This window comes from Tetrahymena thermophila (genome assembly GCF_000189635.1).
Source record: "Tetrahymena thermophila SB210 genomic scaffold scf_8254459, whole genome shotgun sequence".
Lineage (NCBI taxonomy): Eukaryota > Ciliophora > Oligohymenophorea > Hymenostomatida > Tetrahymenidae > Tetrahymena > Tetrahymena thermophila.
Window position 1 is genome coordinate 18,551 of NW_002476236.1, and position 26,804 is coordinate 45,354.

The 26,804-nt window shown below is 22.1% G+C and overlaps 10 protein-coding genes across 10 annotated transcripts; 5 read left to right on the forward strand and 5 right to left on the reverse strand. All coding sequences in view use genetic code 6, as the record gives it.

The window, feature by feature from the left end:
* Nucleotides 1-934: 934 nt before the first annotated feature.
* TTHERM_000529511 (transmembrane protein, putative) lies at nucleotides 935-3,385 on the forward strand (the record flags this gene model as incomplete). Its single annotated transcript, XM_012799542.1, has 6 exons — nucleotides 935-1,153; nucleotides 1,218-1,424; nucleotides 1,487-2,521; nucleotides 2,579-2,706; nucleotides 2,804-3,200; nucleotides 3,257-3,385. The coding sequence occupies 6 exons, from the start codon at nucleotides 935-937 to the stop codon at nucleotides 3,383-3,385; spliced, it is 2,115 nt and encodes a 704-aa protein (XP_012654996.1).
* Nucleotides 3,386-3,871: 486 nt separating this feature from the next.
* Nucleotides 3,872-8,355, forward strand: TTHERM_00529520 (transmembrane protein, putative; the record flags this gene model as incomplete). Its single annotated transcript, XM_001032663.2, has 3 exons — nucleotides 3,872-5,978; nucleotides 6,084-6,723; nucleotides 6,798-8,355. The coding sequence occupies 3 exons, from the start codon at nucleotides 3,872-3,874 to the stop codon at nucleotides 8,353-8,355; spliced, it is 4,305 nt and encodes a 1,434-aa protein (XP_001032663.2).
* A 491-nt stretch (nucleotides 8,356-8,846) lies between these two features.
* On the reverse strand, nucleotides 8,847-12,133 carry TTHERM_00529530 (hypothetical protein). Its single transcript, XM_001032664.2, has 11 exons — nucleotides 11,952-12,133; nucleotides 11,788-11,888; nucleotides 11,555-11,661; nucleotides 11,299-11,401; nucleotides 10,841-11,060; nucleotides 10,723-10,784; nucleotides 10,557-10,670; nucleotides 10,247-10,511; nucleotides 10,047-10,191; nucleotides 9,782-9,996; nucleotides 8,847-9,715 (listed from the first exon to the last, which is right to left on the reverse strand). The coding sequence occupies exons 1-11, from the start codon at nucleotides 12,011-12,013 to the stop codon at nucleotides 9,205-9,207; spliced, it is 1,905 nt and encodes a 634-aa protein (XP_001032664.2). The 5' UTR covers nucleotides 12,014-12,133; the 3' UTR covers nucleotides 8,847-9,204.
* Nucleotides 12,134-12,781: 648 nt separating this feature from the next.
* TTHERM_00529531 (transmembrane protein, putative) lies at nucleotides 12,782-13,579 on the reverse strand (the record flags this gene model as incomplete). The annotated part of the gene is made up of 1 exon (XM_001470586.2): nucleotides 12,782-13,579. The coding sequence occupies one exon, from the start codon at nucleotides 13,577-13,579 to the stop codon at nucleotides 12,782-12,784; it is 798 nt and encodes a 265-aa protein (XP_001470621.1).
* A 1,009-nt stretch (nucleotides 13,580-14,588) lies between these two features.
* Nucleotides 14,589-15,113, forward strand: TTHERM_000529532 (hypothetical protein; the record flags this gene model as incomplete). The annotated part of the gene is made up of 1 exon (XM_012799543.1): nucleotides 14,589-15,113. The coding sequence occupies one exon, from the start codon at nucleotides 14,589-14,591 to the stop codon at nucleotides 15,111-15,113; it is 525 nt and encodes a 174-aa protein (XP_012654997.1).
* A 713-nt stretch (nucleotides 15,114-15,826) lies between these two features.
* Nucleotides 15,827-16,578, reverse strand: TTHERM_00529550 (hypothetical protein; the record flags this gene model as incomplete). The annotated part of the gene is made up of 2 exons (XM_001032666.3): nucleotides 15,827-16,186; nucleotides 16,237-16,578. 2 exons carry the CDS (start codon nucleotides 16,576-16,578, stop codon nucleotides 15,827-15,829), a joined length of 702 nt encoding a protein of 233 aa, XP_001032666.2.
* Nucleotides 16,579-17,003: 425 nt separating this feature from the next.
* Nucleotides 17,004-19,896, forward strand: TTHERM_00529560 (calpain family cysteine protease; the record flags this gene model as incomplete). Its single annotated transcript, XM_001032667.2, has 3 exons — nucleotides 17,004-17,775; nucleotides 17,883-18,440; nucleotides 18,563-19,896. 3 exons carry the CDS (start codon nucleotides 17,004-17,006, stop codon nucleotides 19,894-19,896), a joined length of 2,664 nt encoding a protein of 887 aa, XP_001032667.2.
* Nucleotides 19,897-20,894: 998 nt separating this feature from the next.
* Nucleotides 20,895-21,632, forward strand: TTHERM_00529570 (nucleotide-sensitive chloride conductance regulator; the record flags this gene model as incomplete). Its single annotated transcript, XM_001032668.3, has 1 exon — nucleotides 20,895-21,632. The coding sequence occupies one exon, from the start codon at nucleotides 20,895-20,897 to the stop codon at nucleotides 21,630-21,632; it is 738 nt and encodes a 245-aa protein (XP_001032668.1).
* A 677-nt stretch (nucleotides 21,633-22,309) lies between these two features.
* Nucleotides 22,310-24,165, reverse strand: TTHERM_00529580 (kelch motif protein; the record flags this gene model as incomplete). The annotated part of the gene is made up of 3 exons (XM_001032669.3): nucleotides 22,310-22,711; nucleotides 22,773-23,445; nucleotides 23,573-24,165. The coding sequence occupies 3 exons, from the start codon at nucleotides 24,163-24,165 to the stop codon at nucleotides 22,310-22,312; spliced, it is 1,668 nt and encodes a 555-aa protein (XP_001032669.1).
* Nucleotides 24,166-24,592: 427 nt separating this feature from the next.
* TTHERM_00529590 (kelch motif protein) lies at nucleotides 24,593-26,804 on the reverse strand (the record flags this gene model as incomplete). The annotated part of the gene is made up of 3 exons (XM_001032670.2): nucleotides 24,593-25,027; nucleotides 25,284-25,947; nucleotides 26,182-26,804. 3 exons carry the CDS (start codon nucleotides 26,802-26,804, stop codon nucleotides 24,593-24,595), a joined length of 1,722 nt encoding a protein of 573 aa, XP_001032670.2.

The window sequence follows — 26,804 nt, forward strand, 5'->3', positions numbered from 1 at the left end:
TTATGTATTTATCTAGTTTTTATGCTAATGCTTTATATTATGTATTATTTTAATTATTAAATATTTAAACAAATTTATTCTTTCTTAAGCTAGCCATAAAATTATATATTTACTATGCTCCTTCAATAACTTAAATATCTAAACTTTTACTCCTTTTATAATTAATTTACTTCAATTGTTAGAATAAATACTATTTATATGAATAGCTATTTTTATAAAAATAAATAATATTAATTTTATTTTTATTCCTGTTTTTGCATAGATTTTAGTTTATTATTTAACAATCACTGAAACTACAAATATATAAATAAAAGAAGTTATATTTATTGCTTTTTTATTTCAATTTATAAATTATGTATTTATTATAAATGGTAATATCTGTTCTCATTTTTACTTTGGTTGTGTTAACTATAAAATTATTTGAAATTAACAAACTTAATAAATAAGTAAAAATAGCAATTGATGATTTTTAATGGTTTTGGAAGTTAATTGAAAAATAGGAAAAATTATTAATCAATTATTTCTCAACTAATTTTAAAAAATAAGAGTATTTATATATTTTAAATTATTTACTGTTATTATTATTTTAGATAAATAATAAATATAATTCTTTTAAACACTCAAAAAAAAGTTATTTTATTATATCCATAAAATATAAATTAAATAAAATGTTAACTTTTATAAAATCAGACTTATAAATTTTAGATTATTTTTCTTTGGAATTAAAATTTAACTTTAAAATAATAATTAAAGTATTTAAATAACAAAATCTCTTTGTAACAATAACCTTGGTACTTTTAATTCTATCCAAATAATTTTTTGATTCAAACTATCATGTGAAAATTAAAACATGCATTCTATTGAGTTAACTTTTAACTAATTTATTTATCTCATTTGTAAAATAGGATTTAATAGTATTATGATGTGTTTACAAATGGTATCATTAAATTTAATTAATAGATTATCAATTTTATCGTTTAAAAATAAAAATACTGATTAATATTTAAATAAATAAATAATTTCAAAATTTAATAAAATCAAATAAATTTAATTGGAAATTTGTTTCAAATTAAGAGATATGGAGAGCATAGTTACAGGAATCGTTTCACTTATATTTAAAATACTTGATAAATATGTTGTTTATAATATGGCTGTAATTCACTCTAATTATAAGTAGCATTTTTTGCTTCAAATTTAACATTTTTTATAATTAATAGACATCATCAATTATACCTAAGTTAAGTCTATTTTGTATTTTCGCTCTGATAGAATTTATAATTGTTTTCTCAGTTTTAGAGAATATATTGGAAGATGTAATTAAGGCTTGCTTTAAATTTTACAGGAATCAAACTCCTCTTTCTTCTCATCTAGATATTTAAAGCTTTATTACCCTTTTAATTACTGTACATTCAGTTATTAACAAAGTAGAAAATTAATTTCTTATATTATAATGGATGATTTTAATGTAAATTTAAAAATAATATAGGCCTTAATATATTCAGGATACGGTTTTTTTGATTCATTTTTAATTTCTCTAGCAGTATTGTTTGGGGTTATAATATTTATACTTGAATAATATAATTTCATTTATAGATTTGTTTCGTATGATGAAAAGAAAGCTATAATTAGTAAAAAGTAGAAAATAGAAGATTCCTATGGTTAAAATAATTAAGATTCTTTTGTTGTTATTTCTTTTGAAGAAGAAAAATCTATTTCAAATAGGATACAAACTTAAAAAGATAAAAAAGCAAATCAAAAGACAGCAGATAAATAAATTTACAGCAACTAAACTGTCTAAATAACTCATTTATATTGGGTTTTAAATATAATTTATTTAATCTTTATAAAATGGATGCTTAAAAAGTATATTGATTCTTCAACAAGCGATTTTTAAAAATTTAAATTTATGCTTGTTGATTTCTTTTTTTTATATCCAATACTATCTGGAAGCCATAAAATACAGAGTATATAACTATAAGGGGTTTTAATATTAAACATCTTATCTTAATGTTTTCTTGTAAATATCTAGGAGGTTCATATCTTAATAACTTATATTGCATTAGTTTTTATCGTCAAAAAATATGGTAAAAGCATTCTGAATTTAGTGATAAGTATATTAGTATTGGTTTATTTAAATGATTTCATATTGCAGTTTATCATTCATTAAACAAGAATGCACTTTTCGATTAAAATAATTTTTAATATTATTGGACTCTCTATGCTATGCTTCTTTTATAGAGTATCACACGAAGGTTTGATATATGCTTCATTTTTACCTGCTATTTAGTTTATTTTATTTATGATATGGTTCTTTGTGTTTGTTTTTCATATTGAAAAGCAAGTTTACTCAACTTAAAGCTATTTGACTGATTTGATAAAAGAGTAAGCTGGCTTAATAGTGCTGCTAAATTTTGAGATTGCAATTTTAAATAAGATTAGCAATAAAATAAGTAATTACCTATATTAGATCTAAAATACTATGTAACATCAATATTAGCAGAATATAATCTTTGAAATTTTAGTATATTATTTAATTTTTAAATTGTTTTTTTAGTTAAAATTAAATTTATCAAAACAGAATGACAATGTCTTCTAAATCATTTGGTACCAAGATCCTCTAATGAAAATGTCTCTAAAAAAAATGAATACCTTATAATTCTATGTTTGCTTTGCGTTCATGCACTTATTCTTTGGTTCTTCAAATATGTATTCTTTCAACTATCTTTAAATTTTTTCAAATTAAGATCTATATATAGTGTATTTAATAAAATTAATCCATTATTTTCTATTACTAAAATATCAGGTTTTCATTCATAGCTTTCTAAGTTATAATGAATCCATATTTTTGGATAAGTAGCTTTCAGAATAAGAGATACTTTACTTTTATAATTGTTACATTTAGCTATGTTAGCAAGTATATGTTAAATAAAGGATTTCATTTTATATTGAAATACTTGATTAACTGTACTTTGGTGATTTTCTCATGGAAAAAAAGTTTACTGGCAAATCTAATTCCTGTAATATTTGAGAATTACACACAAATTATGTCATAAGAGAACAGCAGGTTTCAAATAGTTAATGCTAAGAGCAATGACTATACTAGTAACTGGGAGATATTTATTGTATCTGTTTCTTTCCTTTCTGCAATAGGGTTTTTAGTATCCAATTCTCTTATAAATAATATAACGAAAAGAATTAGAGTAATTAATGATTTATTTTAAAGATAATTATTTCATTTTATTTATTAAAAAAATAGGATTTGCTAGTCCCATTTATGATTTACTTTTTGATTTTCTAAGATTCAAGCTCATAATCTAAATATATATGCTTGAATTTTATGCTTTCATTTGTATAAGATTTGGGTATACTAACTAAAGATATGTGATTAATATTTATAAAACGAGTAATAAATTAAAATAAGGGAAGATTGATTTATGTTTTTTATATATATAAAATTTGGAGTATTTTTTATATATATTTGAGCTCAAAGTATTTTCTTTTGGATCCCTTTTTAATTTAAGTAACCTTAATTTTTTTGGAATATAATATTTCCAAATGTATAGAATTAAATTGTAAAAAATAGCTTTGAAAAATGTTTGTGGAATAATTGAAATAAATTTAAAACCATTAGTTTTGATATATTTTTGTAAATTAATGAGACTCTCTTAAAAAAATTAATATAATTTCTTGTTATTTAATTAATTAATTAAAAAAGCTGAAAAAGCGAATTAATTATACCTACTATATAAAAATATATTAAGTAAAGAATTTAGCAGTTAACTATAAGATAAATAAGTTGTCTTGATAAGATACCTTACAAATACTTTACAATTTTACTTATAAATATTTTTTATTCTGATAGATTTTTTTGATGTCATCTTAGAATTATATATCATCTAAAAATAATGTAAACGCATAAAACTAAAATCCCTTTTCAAGTTAACAATCTTAAATGCATCCTAGCACAGAATATTATGACTATTAAACAGCTTAGTTTATTAAAACCCATACACATATATAGAATAATAATAATATAAACACTTTAATAACTAACAGCAACAATAATATCAATGGTAACTTAAATGGAGCTAATACATTTTTAGCAAATAGTTAGCAATCTTCTTCAAATTAAAATAAAAAATCAGTTGCTTCAAAAAAAAATTCAATAGGTAATAGAGAGAAAATTGAACCTATGATGACAGCTAGCATAAACCATATGATAATTAACAACTAAAGTATGTGCTAAGGATTGAATGAAGAAAGTATGGAGAAATCAAACATTAGTTAATTTGCTGGTGTTAATAATGCAGCAAACCAAAAGGTTGAGTAGTTTTTATTGAAAAAAAAATAAGAAAAGAGTAGATTTAAAGAAGTTTTAAGAAGTAGAAACATATTATTTTTAGCAATAATAATTTTTGTTTATTAAGCAGATACAATTTATATACATACCTAAACAATTAAGAACATAGAGATTAGCCTAGCTTCTAAAATATTTCTTTACATATTGATTATATTATAAACTACTATTGCTATTTTGTTCATTCTTTTAGGATGTAAAAAATAAGACTATTGTTAAATAATTTTAAAGTAGAAATAGAGCTATTTTGGAATATCATAAATCGTATTAATAATTGCTTATTATGAAAGTGTGTCTATAGCACTTGGAGTCGTAGATGTTGTATAAAATTAAATCACTGATGAATAGGAAATCAACTTAAAGATAGTTCTTTTTCGCTTTTTTAATATTTTAATTTTAAATGCATCTTACTCATTTCTTATAAGAACTCATAGATTTAAGTTATTTATTTATGCTTCTTAATTGATTTACTTTCCTCTCCGTTTTTTCATGATCAGTTTAAAGGGTAATTACATATAATTTTTAGTTGTACTGACTGCATTTGTAGGATTATATTTTTAATCAAAGTTATTAAATGAACATATCAGCATTAAAAAGTAAATTTTAATATCAACAAAATATCAGAAGCTAATTAGCGGAACAAATTTTACATTAAACAACAAAAATATTACAGCTAATAACAATAACGTCATTAATAATATGAATAATAATGCAAACTCTTAAAATAATAATTCGAGTAATAATAAAAACTAAAATGCTGGTAGTTATTTGTAATAAAGTAACAAAGGATCGCCTCCTGAAAAAGATGAAATCTAAGATCTTTTAAATAAGTAAAGTTTTAATAATTTCAATAACAATTAAAGCATTTAAGGCTTTTAAGTATCATATCCTTTCATATCTTATCATTAGTCTCAGTAAGGAAGTCAGTTACAAAAGTAATAATCCTTAGGGTAAAATATGAATACTTATTACAGTTAAAATAAAATTGAGGTATAAAATATAAACAACACTAATAATAATTAGTTGGTTTCATATAATTCTCTCAATGGTTCTTTAATAAACTTAGAGAAACCTGCTACCTTGCTTGAATAAAATAACCACAGCTCATAAATAATATTCAATAATAAGAGAAGTTAGTTTGGATAAACACAAAGCTCTTAACATATACAGAGCGGTTTTGATTTAAATAATAATTTTATTAGTAATGTCACTCCTATTTAAAATTAAATAATTAACTAAGGAATATAAAACATTATAAAATCTGAAAAAATGCATTAAATGAGTAAAATTTCTGAGTAAGATTTTGAGAATGATTTCTCCAAAAATCATTATAATACCTCAAATCAAATGTAAAATTTTACTCAAAATGGATAGAGTATGGTGGAGCAAAAATCGTTGATTGAATAAGTTATTGAAGTAGATGGTATTGTCGTTTTTGATCAAGAAACACAAAATGTCATTTTCGCTAACTAGAATATATTGGTGTTATTAGAAACAGATGTGAATAGAGTACTTTAAGAGGTTATGTCCCTAAAGTAGTTACACGTATCAGTTGATGACAAATCTAATAAAGAAAATCTTGAATATTCAAATACTTTCTTGCTAAAAAACTTACTCAAAGGTAATAAATGCATTTTAAAGTTACTAATTTAATAAATAAATAAAACATTTTAAAGAAATTTTATTATTTTTATTTTTTTTTAAATGATTTTTTATTTTTAACAAGATAACTCTATAAATCTTTTAAATGCATCTCCAGCAATTGGCCCTTAAAATAATTCAACAAAAATGTCTAATAAAATAGGAAGTAATCCATAACTAAATAGAGTTATCGAAGAAGAAAATGAATAAGACTTTAGTCCTTAATTAATAGTCAAAGGAGAGGTTGTTAAACAAGAGGGTGGTAAAGTAGAGTAAGTTAATTTGTTTAATTTTTCTGAAAATATGGTAGAAGAGTTAAGCAAACAAGGAACAGATAAGAAATCTTTATCTATGTTGGCTTCGGGAACATAAAGCAACTAAGTTAAAAATCATCAATAAAATAAGCAAAAATACCCTAAATCTAAATCTCATGTTTACACTAAGTCTCGCTCTTAAAATTACAAAGCAAATCCGTTCTATTTATCTCCAAATTAAGAATTATAGCCTGATGAAGACGAAGGAGTTTCAGGAACAAAAACACATAAAAATGAATCCACCTTTAAAAAATTATCCTGCGATAATACACATTAGAATCCTATATCAAACTTTGATTTACCCTCTTATGTACAAAATAATTATGATGGATAATCGTTCCTACAAAATAGATAGTTAAGAGAATCTCAAGATTTTCAAATCCCTTCCTTTATTTCTTCAATTTCACACATGTAAATTCAATTCTTTCTTACATTTCTAAAATAAGAATAATAAATAAATAAAAATGAAAATTTTATTGCAAAAGACCTCGTAAAAATACAAACTAAGGAAGCTACACAACTTTTGAAAGGGAGAGAACTAACACACTGAAAGATATTATGGATGATGTAAGATCTAAGAGTGGAACCTTTTTGGCTTAATAAAGAAAAAGCACTATGACCTAGCAAAGGAAAAAAACTCTTAATAATAAGAAGTAGCTAAACTATTCCTAATAGCCAGAAACAGTTATAAATAATATGGTTTTGTGTAAGGAAAACACATAGAAAATTTATGTGATGAAATATTCAATAGTGGAGCATGCAGGTAAAGTTTTACACATCATTACAATTAGAGACTTATCAAATGAAATTTTTGAGTAAATTCTCGATAGGCAAAGTTCAGTTTTAATAGATGAACTGTACAGATATTTGAATTTCACTGAGATTTCTCAAATTCTTGGAAAATCTTTAAAATAAATTAAAAGCTTAAAATACCAAATTCAAATAAATGACTATAAGCAATTTATTTCACCTTTAAAGCTTAATTTAAAATTATATAAATACTTAATGAGTGATATTTTTGACATACGATCTCTATAACATAGATCATTTGTTCTTAATAAGGACTATTTTGATTTATAACAAGAACTCATTAATGCTAAAAAAATGACAGAAAAGTTAAGAAATGATATTGTATTTAATTTTTATTATGATAAAATGATCCCCATTTAGATATTAAATGACAAAGAGAGAATTTCTCAGATTTTAATGAATTTATTAGTAAATTGTTGCAAATTAATAAAAAATAATAAAATCTTTTTGAAAGCTAAGCTATGCAAGGATTAAAGCCAAGTTAAAATTATAATTTAAAACAGAGAATTAAAAAAGTCATAAAAGGAGCTAATTTTAAAATCTTATCAAAGTCGTCTTAATTCTCTTGGATATCATTTTTTTATTAGTAACTTATTGGCAAAATAAGTATCCAATTAAATTCATAAGCTTGAAATTATTAGTAATAAATAAGAATATGTTAAATTTAAGTTTTTTATTTACTTATTCACTCATGCTAGTTAAGATATTTCGTAAATAAATCTAATTAAACCTTCTTTAAGTACAAACCCTCAACAAGGAAAATCGAATAATACAATGAGCAACGAAAACAAAAACTAATCAAATACACAATAGTAATAATACATTAATAGTTTATCACATTTAGATATAGATATAGACGATTAAAATGAGGAAGACAAAAAGGAATTAACTTAAAGAGAAGAAAATAAAATTGATGAAAGTCCTCCTACTCATCTAGACAAAGGTCAGATTAATATAACATCAAATATCATTAAAGATTCAAAAAACAGTTCTAATGACAATAATCAAAAATCAGAGCCATCAGGTAATTAGTAAAAAAGTAACAAAAAAACCCTTCAGCTGAATTAAGAATAATAACAAGTTTTTAACTAAGATTTTAAAAGTTTAAAGACTATTTCTAACGAAGGTACAGAAATTAGTGAGCAGATTGATAAACAAAAAATCAAAGATTTTGATAATTTTTAAGCAAATTTTCCTATGAAATTTATATCAGATCTATAATAATAAATTTGAATTTTTGTAAAATACACTTGTTTCTTAAGAAATATGACTAAATCATTTGAATAACAATGAAATTGTTAAGAAATCTTTATCTAAAAAATTATTGCCAAACAACATAAAATTTATTTTTATATTTGTAAATAATATTGATAAATAAATTCGCTAAATTCCTCAAACATATAATTTAGAACAGTTTTAAAAAATAATTATCACTAGTAATACAAAAATTTTAAATTAAGTATTAATATACTAAGCATATTAAGGCCAATATATTTTTTTATTTAAATTGATATTAGAGCTTAGTCATTTGTATTGAATTAACTGTTATTTTTTTGTAATTTATAGAGTTAAAAATTTTAACATCCAAAAATACTTAATACACCAAACAGATATAATCATTGACAAAATAAGGAAAAACTTAATTATATTTACTTTAAAAAATTTATAATGTATAATTTTCGATCTTCAGTTTAAATCAATAAATTATATTTATTTGAATAAATCATATAGCTTCTTCAATAGAAGATTTTTATTTTGTTTAAAATGCTGTTATCCTTTATTTATATTAATTCGTAACAAAAGTAATTTGGAAGAAGTAATAATAATTACAAAATAAGCTTTTTAAACATAGAAAGATAGAAAAATATAGTATTGAACTATATCTTAATATAAATAATATTAGGGAGTGGTGACAGATATTCCAGTATAAGATTGTTTAACAAACTTACTGGTTGATTAACTAACTTGGTTTGCGTTTTTGTTAATAAATTTATATAAGAAAAAATATTTTAAACAAACTAGTTTTTTTTAGTTTTTTGTTACTTAACTTTGATTATTATTAATTATTTTTAATAATTTCATTCATTTATTATTATTAATACTTAAGCTTTTAGAAACTAAAGATTTATTATGCAGAGAAACTATTTTTTTTTATGTTCCATTTTAATTGCTGCTTGTAGGTGTATTTGAAAATTAGCTGTTTAATTATTAAGGAGTATTTGAATGATTGGCTATATTAGGAGATATTGACGTTATATTATTTGAATATGTATTACTTTAAATTTAACTGAACCCGTTATTATTATTATTATTACTATTTTTAGATGATATATAATTTTTATGTTCTAAATTTGTAAATTTTGGAGTTTAATTAGGGAATAAGCTAGAGTTATTTTCGTTTAGAGGATGCTCGTAAGTACTTTTGCTTAATAAATTATATGGATTATTTTTAGAAGGTATTGCCTATGATGAAGCATTAACAGCATTTCTTTTTTCATTAATAACCTATTTTGAAAATTAATCTTGCTGTGAGTATCTTTTATCTTTTAAAGAATATCCTGTCTTTTAACTGTCATACTTTTGCTCTAATTTGCTATTTTTTTTATAAATTTTTATGAGTTCATAATAAGTTTACTATACTTTTTAAAAATTAATTTACAGATTCTCAAAGCTAGAATTTTAGTTAGATTGGTTTTGGTTGTCAGGTTAGAGCTAAAACTTTTTTATTTGAACTCCATGCACTGTTGATTAGGATATTTAAGGGTTTTTACTTGTAGAATTTGAGGATTCTCTTTTTTTCTACTAAGTATATGTCTACCTAAAAGAGTTGCTACCTGCCATTGATATAGAAATTTACTTTTATTTAGTTTAAGACTTTTTAAATTAAATTTAGCATTTTAATGTTTTTGATTAAATTATTTTACTATGCTTGTATTAATGTTATTCTTAAATTTTAGTGATTTTTCATTTATTCCTTCTGCAGTTTTTCTTCTCTCTAACAGTTGATATTTATTTTAGTTTTAATTGTGCTTTTATCTAATTGCTAATTCGTATCTTGGACTATAAGGGCTGATTGTTTTTTTATAATTGCAGTTAATTTTGAATTATGGATTAAATATTTTACCTGAATGCTTTTGCCATATTAACGAATTCTATTGAATCATTCAATGATATTTCTCCTGGAAGTGTATTATTTTAAAACGATGAAATATTATCCTTTCTTGAAGCACTATTCGGTTAAGTAACCTTAGATATACTTTAATCTTGGCTATTAGTTGCATTTTTATTTAATTAATTCTGATAATTTTGCTAGTAGGACTGATCTAAACTATCCTATAAATTATTATTTCCTAATTAAGATTAAACCATCTTAATGACATCCTTTTTATCTAAAATTAAGATTAAAAACTTCAATAAAATTTAATTAGATTTACCTGAAAAAGACCTATCTTATCTTGAACTGCTGCTATTAAATTATATTTTTTTAATAAAACTGCTAGAATTATTGCTAGATATTTAGGCTTCTCTCTTTTTAATTGGAGAAACTCCTATATAATTACAAAAAATACTATATAATCAATTTATCATAATTCTTTATACTTGAAGAATTCAATGAAGTTTGATTGTTATGCTAGCTTTTATATGAATCCTTTTCTATAGAACTATTTTATAAATATTATTTTATATTATTATTTAAACTAGATAATTATATTCTTACTATTTTGATATATCTTATATAATTGAAGATCCTTTTGAGTCCTTTTCAGGCCTTTTCTGCTTAAAAGGGCTATTGATTACAAACCCAAAAATGGACTCCTATGGATCTATGAACTCAGAAGAATCAAAATTATTTTAATCTTAAGGATAAAAGAACTAGACTCTGAAGGGTTGATTGTAATCTATTTTACTGGAAAAATACCAGCAAAGAGGAGCTTTTCCTAATTTTATAATGCAATAGAAATTAGGTATAATCAAAAACAACTATCTATATCTATATTTGAAATAATTTCTATCATTCTTTTTCTTATTTTTTTCTGTTTACGAAAGTATTTTATCAAATTTACTTTTTTAAATTTATGATTGATTGTTTTTATTTATGCATTTCATAAAATACTACTTAAACTATCCAAAAATTAATATGAAATCTTTTATTTTCAAGAAAATCAAAAAACTAACCATTATCATTCACAGGAATAGGACTACTTTTTACGATTTCGAGAATCTCAGGAATAAATCTCATATGCTAATTAAATGATTCAGGAATTTTGTTTATACAAACCTATTTAATTTAATTGAAAATAATCAGTGAAGTGCTTAAATGTTTATTTAAGTAGCATATATCAACTTTTGCTACTTTCTATCACATTATAATTAATGCATCAAAAACTATAATTTGTAAGCTATTTTATCAATATTTATTTTTGTTTATTACTTTTCCATCTATTGGTAATACTCCTGTTAATTCACAGAATAAATCTTGCACCTAATTATTATCGTAAAGAAGCTCGCACAAAAATCTACAAGACGTTTTTCGTAATTCTATTTTATAATGATAATTTGTTAATTATATATTGCTGTTAGATATTATAATTATCTAAATGTAATTTTTAAAACAGGTGATGCTAAACTATAAATTGATTTTCACTATAACGCAAAGCTAATTACTTAAATTTTTATCTTCAATATTTGAAAGGATCTTTAATAAGTCATTTGTTGTAAGAGAATTAAAAATTTCTGTCTGATGAACTTTACTGTCATGAATATGCCTAATATTAATAAAACCACGCTTACTCAATCCAAAATTTATTTTTAGTCAATCAAAATGTTACTCAATGAGTTTAGCCATTGACTCAATAAGCATAGTCTTCTCCTATTCATTATAATCACTCATTTGCAGTCTTTAATCTTGCTATATTATAGTACTTTTCTTTATACTCCAAACTTACTTACTTACTTTTTTAACTAATTTTACTCTGTATTTTTATTTTTTAGTGAATATATTATTTTTTTTCTTGTACTATTATATATCTATTGATTTTCACTAATACTTACTTTGACGAACTGATTTTATTTTTCCAAAAATAAGCAAAGACTATATATTATATTTCATTCATGGTAGGTTAACAATTAATCAATAATTTATTAATTAATTCATGCATACATAAATATATATATTTTTAGAGAAATTTCATTCTTTTTATATATCTAAAATTTTCAAAGTTTTTATTTTATTTAAAAATATTATGAATGTTAAAACAAAATTTCTTGAAAGAAAATTGAGATTTCACTGTCCAATATATTGGTCAAAAAAAGTAATTTAAATACATTTTATATTTTTTAACAAATCCAACAAAAATATCCTAAGTGTAATACTTTACTTTTAATTTTGGAAATTATTGTTTTTAAGATTAAAATACTCAAAGCATTACAAATTAAAAATATTTATCAAAAAAATATTACTTTATTTATAACTTAAAATTAATATACGCTTATCTATTAAAAAATCAAATAAATTTTTTAACAACTACATCAAATTATTTTATTTATTTATTTTGAAATCAAAAAAATTTTTAATTTTGATTATTATAGAATCTGTATAAACTTTTAAGATTTTTAGAATTTTATTATTTTCTTTATTTTATCAAATTGTTTAATATATTCATTATCTCTCGGCTGTTTCTACATTTTCGTCAATTTATTGTACAAATGAATGCTCACTTACTTAGTTACCTTGCTTGTAAAATGTTCCTAGTTTGAAATGAAGTTTATGGTAGATAATTAGAATGATAAATATTAGAGGTACCAACACTAACTGAGTATAGAAAGTTATTTATAAAACTTAAATCATTGTTGAATATGATTTTAAATAAGCTAAAGTCTCTTACGAATCTTTAAAGCTATCTATTGATTAGTAATCTTCATAGAATTAATTTAATATTTCATTTCCAAACAGAGTTTGATAGCTTAAATAAATTGAGGAGGAGTAAAATAAAGCCTGAAAAAATTGAAAAATTCTTGCTATGCATAAATATACTTAGCACACATTAAAGTAGTCAGTTAATCTCTAAAAAATAAAAATTATGTATCCTATCAGTGCTAATATTACAAGATTGCTATAGTAGCTAGGAAATTAAGATTACATCTCTTAAAATTCAGTAATTTTTTCTTTATTGTGTAGCCTTAAAAATTTTTAGCAAAAGAAAGAATTAACTAACAGATTGCAGCTTAAATAGATACTAAACACTAAATAAAATTTCTTTAGCATTATTTTATATTTACTTCTATTGAACTATTTATTTATTCTACTTGTCTCTATTATCCAAAATTTAATAATTGTTGTAATGAAATAATTAATTTAAATTTAATTAACCAAAATTTTTTAGAAATCTAAATACAAACAAACAAGCAAACAAACTAATAAATAACTAAGTAAATAAACAAATTATTAATGAATCATAAATAAATTAATGTGAGAGTGAGCAATATTAAAACAAATTTTAATTTCTTGTAAGAATAAATAAAACAATCAAATATAATTTTCTAAATTTTTAAATCTTCAAATAAAATTATAATTATTTAAAATAAAAATATTTTTAATTACTTGATTTACATCATTTATATTAATACATTTATTTATACATAAATATTCTTATTTATTTATAAAGAATTTTCTCTTATTTTTATATAAAGAATATTCTTATTTATTTTTAAAATCTAATAATATTAAAATTTTTTAAATTGATAAAAATATTTGTCTAAATTTTAAAATATTAAGGATCATTTAATAATATAATTTATATTCGTTTAAAATTAAAATAATTAATTCTTTTTCAGTTTTGATTTTCCTAATCAATTTATAGGTTATTAAAGCAATATATTTAATTAAAGTTTTATCTTAAATTGGTTTTTATTAATTATGTTAGCTTTTAGTAGAGAAATATTGTTAAAAATTGTATATTAATTTTAAATTGTCTTGTTAAATAAAAAATTTTGTTTCGTTTTATTTAAATAGAATAATAATTTATAATTTGTACCATATAAATTTTAACTAAGGAAGGAAAAATTAACTTAAAATTATACTAGATAAACAAAATGTAAATTATTTATTTATTATGAATATTTTAAAAATTGTTATTAGGAATTAAATAAAATTAATCAAAATAATATTAAATTAATAAAATATTTTTTCAGTAAAATTTTTGAAATTAGTATTACTAAAATATTTCAGAAAATTCAAATTTAGTAGAGGAATGAGGAATGATGTTATCAATATAAGAAAAAAACTTAAAAATCCTTTTTGGAGTAGATCATCCAATCAAATTGCAGATTTAAAGGTAGATTTACGAAAGAAGTCTATTTGCAATGAAACCAATTTTTTAATATGTATGCTAATCAATAGCTCTAAATGGAATGTTTTTTTCTAAAGTCTTTGATAAAATTTGATAGCACCAAATTATTATGTGTGTATGATATTTCTAATAAATGCATTCATTAAACAAAGGGAAAACCTTTTTGATTCATTTGCTGTGAATGAATTTAAAGCAAATAGCGAAATAAGAATCTATATATTCGTCAAAAAATCCTCTGTTTAATTTCTAAAAAATAAAAGAAATATATTAAAAAAATTAAAAAACTAGAAACAAAAAAGAAACAAAAAAAAATGGGATCCACCAAAAAGTCTGCTACCAAGTCTGCCTCTCGTGAAAGATCTAGATCTCCTTTAACTAAGACCTCCGCCAAGAAGTCTGCTGCTAACAGATCTACTTCTAAGAGCCCTGTTGCTTAAAAGAGATCTGTTACTCCTACCAAGAAGAGTACTGGTAAGACCTCAACCAAGGCTGAATCTACTAAGAAGTCTACCACCAAGTCTGCCTCCAAGACTCCTACTAAGGCTTCTGCTACTAAGTCTACTTCTAAGGCTTCTGCTAAGAAATCTACTGGTAAGGCTTCTGCTAAAAAAGAGTGAGTTGAATGAATAAGTTTGGTACTGATTCATTCATTGCTTTACTAATTAATTAATTAATCAAATTAATTGTGATATAATCTACTACGAAGGTGTTTTTATAAGGGTGTTCCATTCAAGTGATTTAATATCTCCTTGAATAATATATAAATATGTTAATCTATTATTTTCCATTCTAATAATGTTTAAAGCATATTCATATTTTGTGTATTTTGCGAAGAGATATTAATCTTTTGAATGATTTTAACATTTCTTTTTGGTCTTTTAAAATTTCTATATATCAAATATCAAATTTTACAAATCAAAAGTTATTCGAAGGGAGGGAAAAGTAGAAGATTAGAGAAAAAGCATTAATATCTAAAAAAAGATTTATAAGTGGTATTTTCATTAAACTTAAAAAAAAATAATTTGCTTTTCTGAAAATATAATTTAAATGAAGAAATTCTTAAACATTTTCTTTTATTTTTTAATATATATGTGTCTCTTATAGTTTAAAGTTGCACTTTAGTTAGAAGTCCTTTCTATTTATTTATTAATCCTAAAAGATTTTTGAGAAATCTAAAGTATCTCATAGTAATTTTATTGATTAAATACCATGTTTTACAAAATAACAAAACAAACATAAATCCTAATAATCTGATAAATAAAGTAAAATAAGCAACACAGAAAGTTATTAAAACATAGTAAATTAATTGATTATCAATCAATTAAAAATAAACATAATTTTAGTTAAATTGAAGTTCAGAATTTTTAAATCTTAACTATATTTAGAATTTTAAATTTTTAAGAATCTTCGGTTTCTTATTTATTTTAAAATAATATTTTCCTTTTTCTTAGAGTATTTATGCCATTCTTTTTTTATATTATTGCTTCATTAATTTTCATGCATTTTTCATTCAAATATTCTAAATTATTTTATATTTAATTTTCTAAATCGTATAGAAATTTTTCATTCATTTATTCTAATTATTGATCACCTGTCTTGATTATTTTTCTAATTTAATCTTGAGTAGCTTATTCTATTGCATAGTCTTTTAATTATTTAATAGACCTCTTAGTTGTTAGGATTAACTTTTTATCATCTTTAATTTTATTTAATTCCTAATTTATTTTTAAAATTAATTTATGAATTTTAATTCGTTTTAAATTACTTCGAAAAATAATTCTTCTTTTTCTTAGCACTAAATTAATTCAAAAGACTTTATTTCTTAATCATGATCATTTTATAGTTTTTAATTTTCCTTGGCTGTTTCTAAATTACAGTTGGCTTATAAAAAATCAATTTTATTTGGTAAATTTATATATTAAGTATGTTTTATTTCTTGCTAATCTAAATTTCTTTATCTTTTTGTTTAATAAGAACAAGCATCATTCGAATCATATTAATTTAATGGATTTTAATTTTCTTTATCATACACTTAATCAAAGAATAATACAAGTTTTAAAGAAGATTTAGTATTATTTTATTTTTACATTTTATTAAAATCTATCATGTTCAAAAATAACGAAATAAATTAATTATAATTTATTTTTGAATGATTTTATATTTGAAATAAAAATTATTGTGCCTCTTATATTAAATAAGCTTATTTTTAGTTTAATTCATAAATATTTTGGCAGATATATTATTTGAAATAAAAAATCACTGGCTAATTTATTGGTGCAAGATGATTGATTAATAAAAAATATCATTCTTGAATTAATCAAATTTTATTGATTTGCAAAAAAAAAAATTCCATATCTTTATTAATAAAAAAGATCTTATGTAGTTAATTAAATAATTAATAGATTCATTTAAAAAGAAAGCTAACTTTTGAGTGGCTTAGCATTATTAAAAACCTATATTAATATTTAATAATCAAACTGATTGAAATTGCTAAACTAAAAAGGAATATTGAATTTAATTTGATCAATCGATATGAGTAGATTTAATCCAAATAATTTAAGGCAATTAGATTTAAATTAGATCGATTTTCAGTAGGACACTATTTTTTCAGATGAAGAGTCGTTAGAAGATTTTAAAGTCAAAGCGAAAAAACTTATTAAAAGCGCATTTAATACCCCCACAAGAAGGGAATCTAAATCCATTTTGCATACTGGTAAAAATAGCTCATAAAAGTCTGTTAAATTTAATGAAGTCAAGATAGAAAAAGAAGGAGATAGTTTATATGTTTCAGAAGTAACTTTACCACAAAACTTATCAACAAATCCTGATGAATCAGTCTCATAATTTAATGATTCCAAATATTTTCCATCTTAGTAAAGCTAAAATAGAAAGTAGAAAAAGCTACTAGTCACTTAAAGAGACTCTCTGCTTTCTTCATAAGGTCCATTAAGCACGAGGAGTCAATCAGCTTATTCTTCAATATCTAAAGATTTTTAAAATTGTTAATAGCCTTAAGAATTTAATATAAATTAATAAACTTCTGATAAATCAGTCTCATCTTTAAACAGTTCTTTTGAAGCATCAAGCTATTATTCGATGAACTGTAAAAGCCCTAGCTCTTAAAAATATTCTCTTAAGAGGAGAGCAATGTCTCAACGTTCGTCTCTCTGTGAGTAGGAATATGATGTACATGAGTTCGATGATCCAGTCTATTGTAAACAAAAATAAATTACAGAAAGATGGGAAAATACTCATAATTAAATACTAATATAGGATGTATTAAATAAATACTAATGCAATATAGGTAAGAAAATATTTTATATTTAAAATTTATTAATCATTTTAAATTTATCTAAATTCAAATAAATTATTTTGATATTTTTAGTTTAAATTATATTATTTTAAATATAGATTCGCTTCTCAAATATTAAAAAGTTAAATAGACAAAAAACTTTTAAGACAAATTGTTTCCTCCATGTGCCTATTCTCTAGCAAACAAAGAAACATCATATAATATCAATAAAATCTGCAATATATCATGGAAACCTTTGCATATGATCATAGATATAGATGAAAAAAAAAATATTACTTTAGGATAGTATATTAATAGCAGAGATATTATGACAAATAACTGGCATCACAATAACATGGCAGACATATTAAGCGCACTAGCTGAAGATAAATAAAGAGTTAAGAAATTACTTGACCAAAATTTTTATGAAAATAATGAGAAAGGTTGTTTTGTTGTCAGAATTAATTGCAAGGGAGTATGGAGATATATTCTGTTGGATGATATGGTTCCTATTTTTAGATTAAGCAAAGAACCCGTTTTTTGCTAAAACAAATTCAAAGCTTTAAGGAATATTGATATCTGGCCTTTTATGATAGAAAAAGCTCTAGCATCATATTATTATTGTTATGAAAAATTAGAACACGCTGATATAGGTCAAACGCTATTTGATTTAAGTGGTACATATTTTATAAAAGTTCATAAAAATTTTAATTTAATTTTAGCAAAAATAAAATTTATAAATTACTTTTAAATTATATTTTATTGGGAGTTTGAAAAATTTTTATTTCAAAACAAATAGGTGCTCCTTATGAAGAATTAAACCTGAAAGAAGAGCAGCTTATGATAGCAGCTGTAGAAAAAGCCAATTAAATGAATTGGATTACAATGGTCAAAGCAATCTCAGATGATAAAAATATTTAATAGCTAATTCCTATTTATAGACTTTACACTATACATTACGTTCAAACAAAAAAGAGAGTTAAACTCCTAGTTGTAGAACTTAAATCAAGAGATGATAATGGATACTTAAAATACTGTACTTACATTAAAGATAATTGGGATATAATGCCTCCAGATTTTTAAGAATACGCCTTGTAGCAAGCTTAAAATGACCACAAAGTATTTATTACTTATGAAGAGCTGGTAAATAGATTCGACAAGCTTGTAGTAAGCAAAATTCATGATGATTATAATTATGTCTGTACAAGAATAAAACAATCAAAATAACATACTGCATCTATGTTTAAGTTTTATCTTTAAAATTCATCATTATTTTATCTCTAAGTGAGTTAATTTGATAAAAGAAAAATGACAAACTCTTATAAATATTTACCTTGTAGAGTTATTTTGTCTAAGTATGAACCAGAGTAATAGTAATTTGTGTATAGATAAGGATTTTACTAAGTAGGAAGAGATATTAGCTAAGAATTTAATTGTGAAGGAGGTGAATACTTAGTATCTGTATTATTTGAAACCAATGATGAGTAAGCTTTATATGAGGCAACTCTTAGTTATTATGGTGATCAAAAAATATGCTTTGATAGAGTCTCTTTCAGATAAAATTAACAAATATTTGAGCAACAATTTTCTTCTTATGCTAAAAATTAAATCAAAAGAAAGCTTAGGTTAGGTAAAGCTAAGCACATAGATAATAGTTCATAGTATTATTATTAAGCTCCTACTACAACTCAGTAACTAGAAAAAATGGTTATGTTAGATTAATACACAGGTGTGGTTATAGAAGTATATAATAATAGCTAATTAGTAAGCCTAAATTTTGCAAAAAATATGAGTGAAGTTGATTAAAACTAGCTAACTTACATTCACAATAGTCTGTAGGAAGAAAAAGAAAGGCAGGAATAAGAAGATAATAATTTAAAAAATCCTCTTAATGCAAAAAAATCTAATAAGAATAATTCTCAGATTAAGTAATTCTAGGTTTAATCTGGTTAAGATTAAACTTTTATTTACACAATAAATAATTATCCTTTTTCAATAATTTCGAAACTAAAATAAAATTTAAAGTAAATTTTTAGCATTATTTTATTTAGATTTATTTATTTAAGCATTAATAAAATTTATTCACATTATTTTTTTTATTTTTAAAAATATATAAAATTCACTTTAAAGTGAAAACTAATTAATTAATTAATTTTTTTAGGATGTATTATAATACTAAGACAGAAGATATAAAATAGATAATTTGAACTTTAATATTTGTCTATTCAGACAGTAGGAGAGGTAGAGTAATTAATACTTAAATAAGTAGAATAATATTAGAAATACTAAATAAATAAATCAATCAATAAAATAAATAAAAAATTCTTTATAATTAAAAATCTTTCAATTTGTAAATATTTATTAATTTATATAATATATGTATGTAATATAGATAAGCGTCTACTATTTTCAGCTTCAAACTAAATATTAATTTTTTTAAAATAAAAGTAATTAATATCTTTAATACATATAATATATAGAATAACAATTAGAAATATTAAATAAACCAATAAATATAAATAATTAAAATCTTTTTTGAAATTATATAAATTTATTTAATAACATAATATGTATGATATAGATATATGTTCAAACTTTGAATTTGAAAATATAAAATATTTTCATCTTCAACTCTATATTAAAATTTTTAATGATAAAAGTAATCAACCTCTTGAATAAGTTGAATGATTAGAATTATTAAATCAATCAATTTAAAAAATAAAAATTTCTTTGTTACTAAAAATCTTTAAATTTGTAAATATTGTTTAATTTATATAATATGTGTAATATAGATAAGTGTCTACTGTTTTCAGCTTCAAAAAAATATTATTTTTTTAAAGATAAGAACAATTAATATATCGAATAAGTAGAGTAACAATTAGAAATATCAAATAGATCAATGAGTTAGCATAAAAAATATTTAATCATTAAAAATCTTTGAATATGTAAATATTTATTAATTTATATTATATGTGCAATATAGATAAGTGTCTACTATTTTCAGCTTCAACTAAATATTAAATTTTTTAAAGATAAATTAATCAGAATTTTTGTATAAGATATAAATATTATTTATTATCTTTTTAAGATTATTTATTCTTTAATTTTCAATTTTCAAATATTTTACAATTATGAATTCTTTAATTCCTTAAGTAGAATTTTAAGAAGGAGAAGAGGTTAAATATAAAGCTGATTAAATTCCTTTAAAAATTACTAGCAATGTAACAGAAAATTTTGTCATATTTAATGATGGAGTGCTTTGCATTACTAATTAAAGAGTTGTTTTTGCAAACATCGATCAAAAAATTTTCTAACTTGAATATAAAAATGTAGTCTCTCACGGAATCTAAGATAAAAATCTAGTTTGTTACTTAAATGGAGGCGAATCTCAAGAAAATAATGACGAAGAAGAAGATGGAGATTAATAAGATGAAGAAGAAAAATAATATTTTGCATTTTTAGCTAATTCTAAAAATGAATTAATTAATTTATAAGGAGATTATGAAGTAAGATTTTCCTTTGAAAAGAATTTGAATGCTGATATAAATAGTGCATTTAGTATTTTTTCAGAATGTTCTGCTTTGAATCCTGATGCAGACGAAGACGAATCTCATGTAGCAAATTTAATGGGAGGAATGATGGGTTTTGATTTTGATTCTATGGTTACAGCAAAAGATATAGATGAAAATGGAAATCTTATTTCTAATAAATAAGGTTTTGGAGAAAACGATGGAGAAGATGATGAAGAAGAAGAATATACTGATGATGAAGATGAAGAAAATTAATAGGAAATTTAAGAATAGGATTAAAATTAATAAAATAAAAATAGTGAAAAACAAAATAATCAAGAAAATATGGATATAGAGTGAAGCTTCTTAATTAAGTTTTATGCATTATTAATCTATAATAATAATAAATATAGTTTGGTTAATAATTATAAAAATTTGTTGAAAATAATTAGTCATTAGTAAACAATTACCTATGTTTAGCATTTTAATTAAATTATCTATTTTTTTAAAAAAAATATTTTCATGTCGACTGTTTAATTTAATTTTTGAAATCTATATTTGATTCTATTAGTAGCTAATCCTATTAATAATTTAATAAATATTGTGATCAATTTTTATCTAGTGGAGATAAAATTTTTAAAAACTATTTTTTAAAGATGACTAATACAAACTAATTATCAAATATAAGCTATCTTAAATTCTTGTATTTTAGTTTATTTTAATTAAGGCCACATTTTTAATTAAAAGTTTTATAAAAATAATTTTTATTTTAAAGAAAAAAGTTTTTATTATAGGTAATTAATAATATATTTGACTTGAAGGTATTTAAAAATATATATTATAAAAAAAGATTTTCTTATTTTAGAATAAATAATTTTAGAAATAAAAGAAAATCTATTTTAACTTTTTTATATTATATTATTTTAACAATTATTTTATAAATTATTATTAAAATATGAACCTTAAAATGTAAGTTAAGCTACTCAAAAATTATTTTAAAACTGAATACTCGATATAATCTTTTTAAAATTCTTATATCATACTATTAAAGAACGTAATACAGGTTAAACGCGTTAGTTTTTGTAATCGTTTGTTTCGTAACTTAGGTAAAATACCTTAAAAGCTTAATTATCTAACTCTCTAAAAATTGGCTAACAGATTGAATAGGATTTATTAGCTAAATCAGGTTGATTAATTACTTCGATATCAAGTTTCATCAGATTGTATTACTGTATTTTGGTGCATTTCTTTAGAAGTTATAAATTTTCATCTAATCCTCCAAAAATATATATCTAATCATTAACTTCTATAATAGTTGATAAAAAGGATTGACTTACACATTAATTCAATTGAGGCATTTATATCCATTAATCCAAATCAGGGAAATAGAATTCAAACAACGATTCAGCTAAAATCCTGGGTGTTTTTGATTAGTTTCGCTTTTTCAATTAATAAAATAATAAACTTAATAATTTTTCTTTATAATATAATTTAATTTACTTGATCTGTTGAGTTAGAGTCAAATTATATTCCACCAAACTTGACAATTATTTTATCTTACCAAGAGCATACTGAAGCATGAGATGTCTTCTAAAGCAAATTACTTATAGGTATAGCATTGTGCTAATTAACCTTTTAGAGTGATATTTTTTCACATTTAGCCAAACTTCCTTCTTAATAATTATAGCCTCCAATGATATAAAGATAATTTTAAAAACAACATAAACCAAAACTGTGTCTAAGAGTAAGCAAACTACTAACCTTTTTTAAAGTTTTTTAATCTAGATCAAGCAAATATACTGATTTATATTACTCCTCGTTTTCAGAATTAATATTTTTTTGATCATAGCCTCCAATTAAATAAATATTATCATCACTAGCCAGTATAGATCTGTTACCATAATAAATATTAAAAGATATATTATCTAATACAATCTTTGTAATCTATGGATTTGTTTTAGAAGTATCTACATAATAAAAGTTTTTAGTATTAGGTTCAAAATAGAAGAGCCAGTTCTTTTTAGAGTTTAGAGGGGCTCTCTGCTTTTTTTACACCATAAGCTTCTTTTTTAATTCATTTTTTTCTGATGGAATATAAATCAAATTTTTTAGTTCCTGCTAAAATGAGCCTAAAAAGCGCAAGACCACATCATCATCTATTACTCCTTCAAATCTTTTTGTATATTGATGAATTTTTAGAAACATAATATAAAAGTAACTTTGGTCTAATATTCAAAATTTTTTAATGGAAATTTAATTTTTGCTAAATTTATTTAAATGATAATTAATGTTAATGTTACTTTTTTGTTGTACGCTCATCAAAAAGTTACTCCAAGCGAGCTTTTTAAAACGATGTCTAATATGGTATATCAATAATACTAGTAAGTTTAATCGTTTCCAGCTAATCCACTGAGTTTAATTTAGAAATAAAATCATCTGTTTCAGTTATTTTTGTTTATATTTCGTTATAGACATCTTTTATTTTATCTTTTATAGGTTTTTCGTAATCATCTACAAGCTGTTCAATAAAATGATCAAATTCTTAATTAATCATTCTCCTAATTTCTTGTAACTCTTTTACAATATTATTAATTGGTAATTCTGTATTTTCCATATTTTAAATCTCTGAAGAAGCTCTATCTTTAAAAAATTTAAGATCTTCTCTAACTCTCAAAAGAATCTTTTCAACAGTATTTTTTTGATCATCAAATGTAACAATAGTATTGTTTGGTTCTGGTTCATTTTCTACTTTATACTTCTAATGGAATTATAAGTGATTTTTGTGGCATTCGTCACACAATTCTTTGAAGTTGCTACATATTGGGTGTAAGCAAATCCATCTAATCTATCTTCCTTGTTATTTACAAGTATTTGTTCCTGTACAAACTGGCATTGATTTAACTATTAAGTATATTTTTATGATGATATATTTTTATGTTTTTTTTATTTATCAATAAATAAATCAATTAATCAATAAAAAATAAATAACTAAAAACATATTGAAATTAAATTACTATAAAAGTTAAGAAGACCTATTTTTTATTTACAATGAATAAATTATATAAATAAATAGTTAAATATATGCAAAATAAATATTTATTAAATTAATATAAGTGTTTATTAATATAGTGATATAATTTCAGTCATTTTTAGTTATTAACTGGCTTTTTACAGTCAATATTTTTAAATTATTTACAAATTAAATAATATATTTTAAAGATCGATTATTTTTTTTAATAATTTGGTAAAAAGGTATATTCGCTAATATTATCATGAGTTTAATTTTTTTTTGTTTGTTTGTTAATTAATTTAAATCATAATCAAATATCAAAATACCTTAAAAATGGTTTTAAAGTATGATTTTTAAAATCTAAATTATCTTATGCGAGAAAGTAAATTCTTTTTTTCTTAGAATTAGATGTTTCTTTTAATAAAGGCTGAAACATAGAATAACAAGGGTCAAAAACGCTAGATGATTTTGATATTTCTATGTCCAGACTCTCAACATTGTAAGCTTTAATTTTAATTAAGCTGTTTGTTGTAATAACTTTATCTTCATTCTTAGAAGTGCTTTTTTTTTTTATTTTATCAAGAGTAATTCCTCCAAAAATAATAATTTAGCCGTTGATTTCAATCGAATTTGATAGAAAAGTGCAAGGATAATTTAATGTTTACATTTAAACCCAAAAATCTTAATCTGGAAGATAAAACTCTGTCAAATAATCAGATAAAACAATCTACTATTCTTATTTACCCTATTAATAAAAATATTTTTTAAATAATTAATTATTATATTTTAAATTTATATATTTTCTTTTTATTTTTGCTTTAATATTTCAAATCGCTATTATATTTTAATAATAATTATTATCATTTACTATCTAACTCATAAAGATTTTCTAAATTATCTTTAGTTAAATGTAATTCTAGTTAGAAAATCAAAAAATATTTTTGTATTAAAAATCCATAACTCATATTTATTTATATTTTAGATTAATTATAATGGCTTACATTAGTAGCTTAAAAGCTCTGGTCGTGTAAAATACCTCCATACTTAACTAAAATGCTATTCCTCCAGCTACATACTGTAAGGTAGCATGATCTTTTTTAAAGATTATTAATTGGAATAGAGCTATTATATGCTTCGTTATCCAATGGAATCTTCTCACATTTCGCTAAACTTCCTTCAATATAATTATATCCACCAACTACATATAAATAATTTTATAATTGGCACAAGCCAAATGAATGTCTTAGAGTTATCAAAGAACTAACTTTTGAAAGAGTTAATCTTTCCAAATTGAGTTTGTAAACATATTTGTATTACTATTCATTTTCTAAGTTAATTTATTTTGGATCATAACCTCCTACAAGATAGATTTAATTATCTTTAGCTAGAATAGACCTATTCCCTGGTGAAATTAGAAAGTCTATTGCTAAGGTATGTGTCTTAAATGTTGGATTTGAGTCTTAAACATTTAAGTAGTGAAAATTTTTAGTATAAGGCTCAAAATAGAAAAGCCAATTTTTGCATTATTATGAATTATCTATTTATTTTTTAATATTTTATTTTTGTGTTTATATATTTGATGGCTTTAATATAATTTATTCTATGTCTTTTCTAACTGAAGATATTATCCTCAAAACTACATCCTCATCTATTTTTCTTTCATCACTTTTTTTAGTTAAAAATTTATTATTCAATTATAAATTTAATAACTTATTTATTTAGCTATTTAGTTCTTTGTTTAGTTTTTTAATTGATTCTTTGCAAAATCAATAATAGAAATTTATTAAAATACTAATATATTTCGCGTTTTTTGCATGCTTAAATATGACATTTTTTTGAAATTTTTATTGATATTTTGATATTTTTGGGAAAATTGAATTTATAAAGTATTTATATTACTTTTTAATTGCTAATTCATCCAATACTTGTTCCATTCTCGATCTTTGTATTTATGTCTAATACTCTAAGTCAAATATAATAACGTCTCTCATTGATTATAACTAAGTTTCTGGATTACTAAGCATATTTTAATATTCTAAAGTTTCAGTAATCTTGGTTGTAACTTCTTCATGTATTGCCCTCAACATATCTCTCTTTTTTAAATGCGATTCTTCTTGTAACTTATCTATCAAATCATCAAATAATTTTATAATTGCATCTTTCACTGAAGTCAATTCTTAGACAATTGGTAAAGGTGGTGACTCTTGCTTAGCAAAAGATTATATTTCTTAATTTATTTTTTCTCTTATTGCTTATAACTCACTCTATACCTTAATAAGAATTTTATTGACATTATCTTTTTGCTATTCTAGTCTATTTAGTGGATTTTAAAAATCTGCTTCCTAAAATAATTTGTTTTATTTATGAAATTCTATATGAATAGGGTAGCAAGAATCGCACATTTCTAAAAATGAATTACAGAGTGGATGTAAACATATCCACTTAACTGCTCTTCTAAGCTATTTGCACTCTAATTATTGATGGCAGTTATTATTAACTTTATCTATTGCTGTTTATGACAT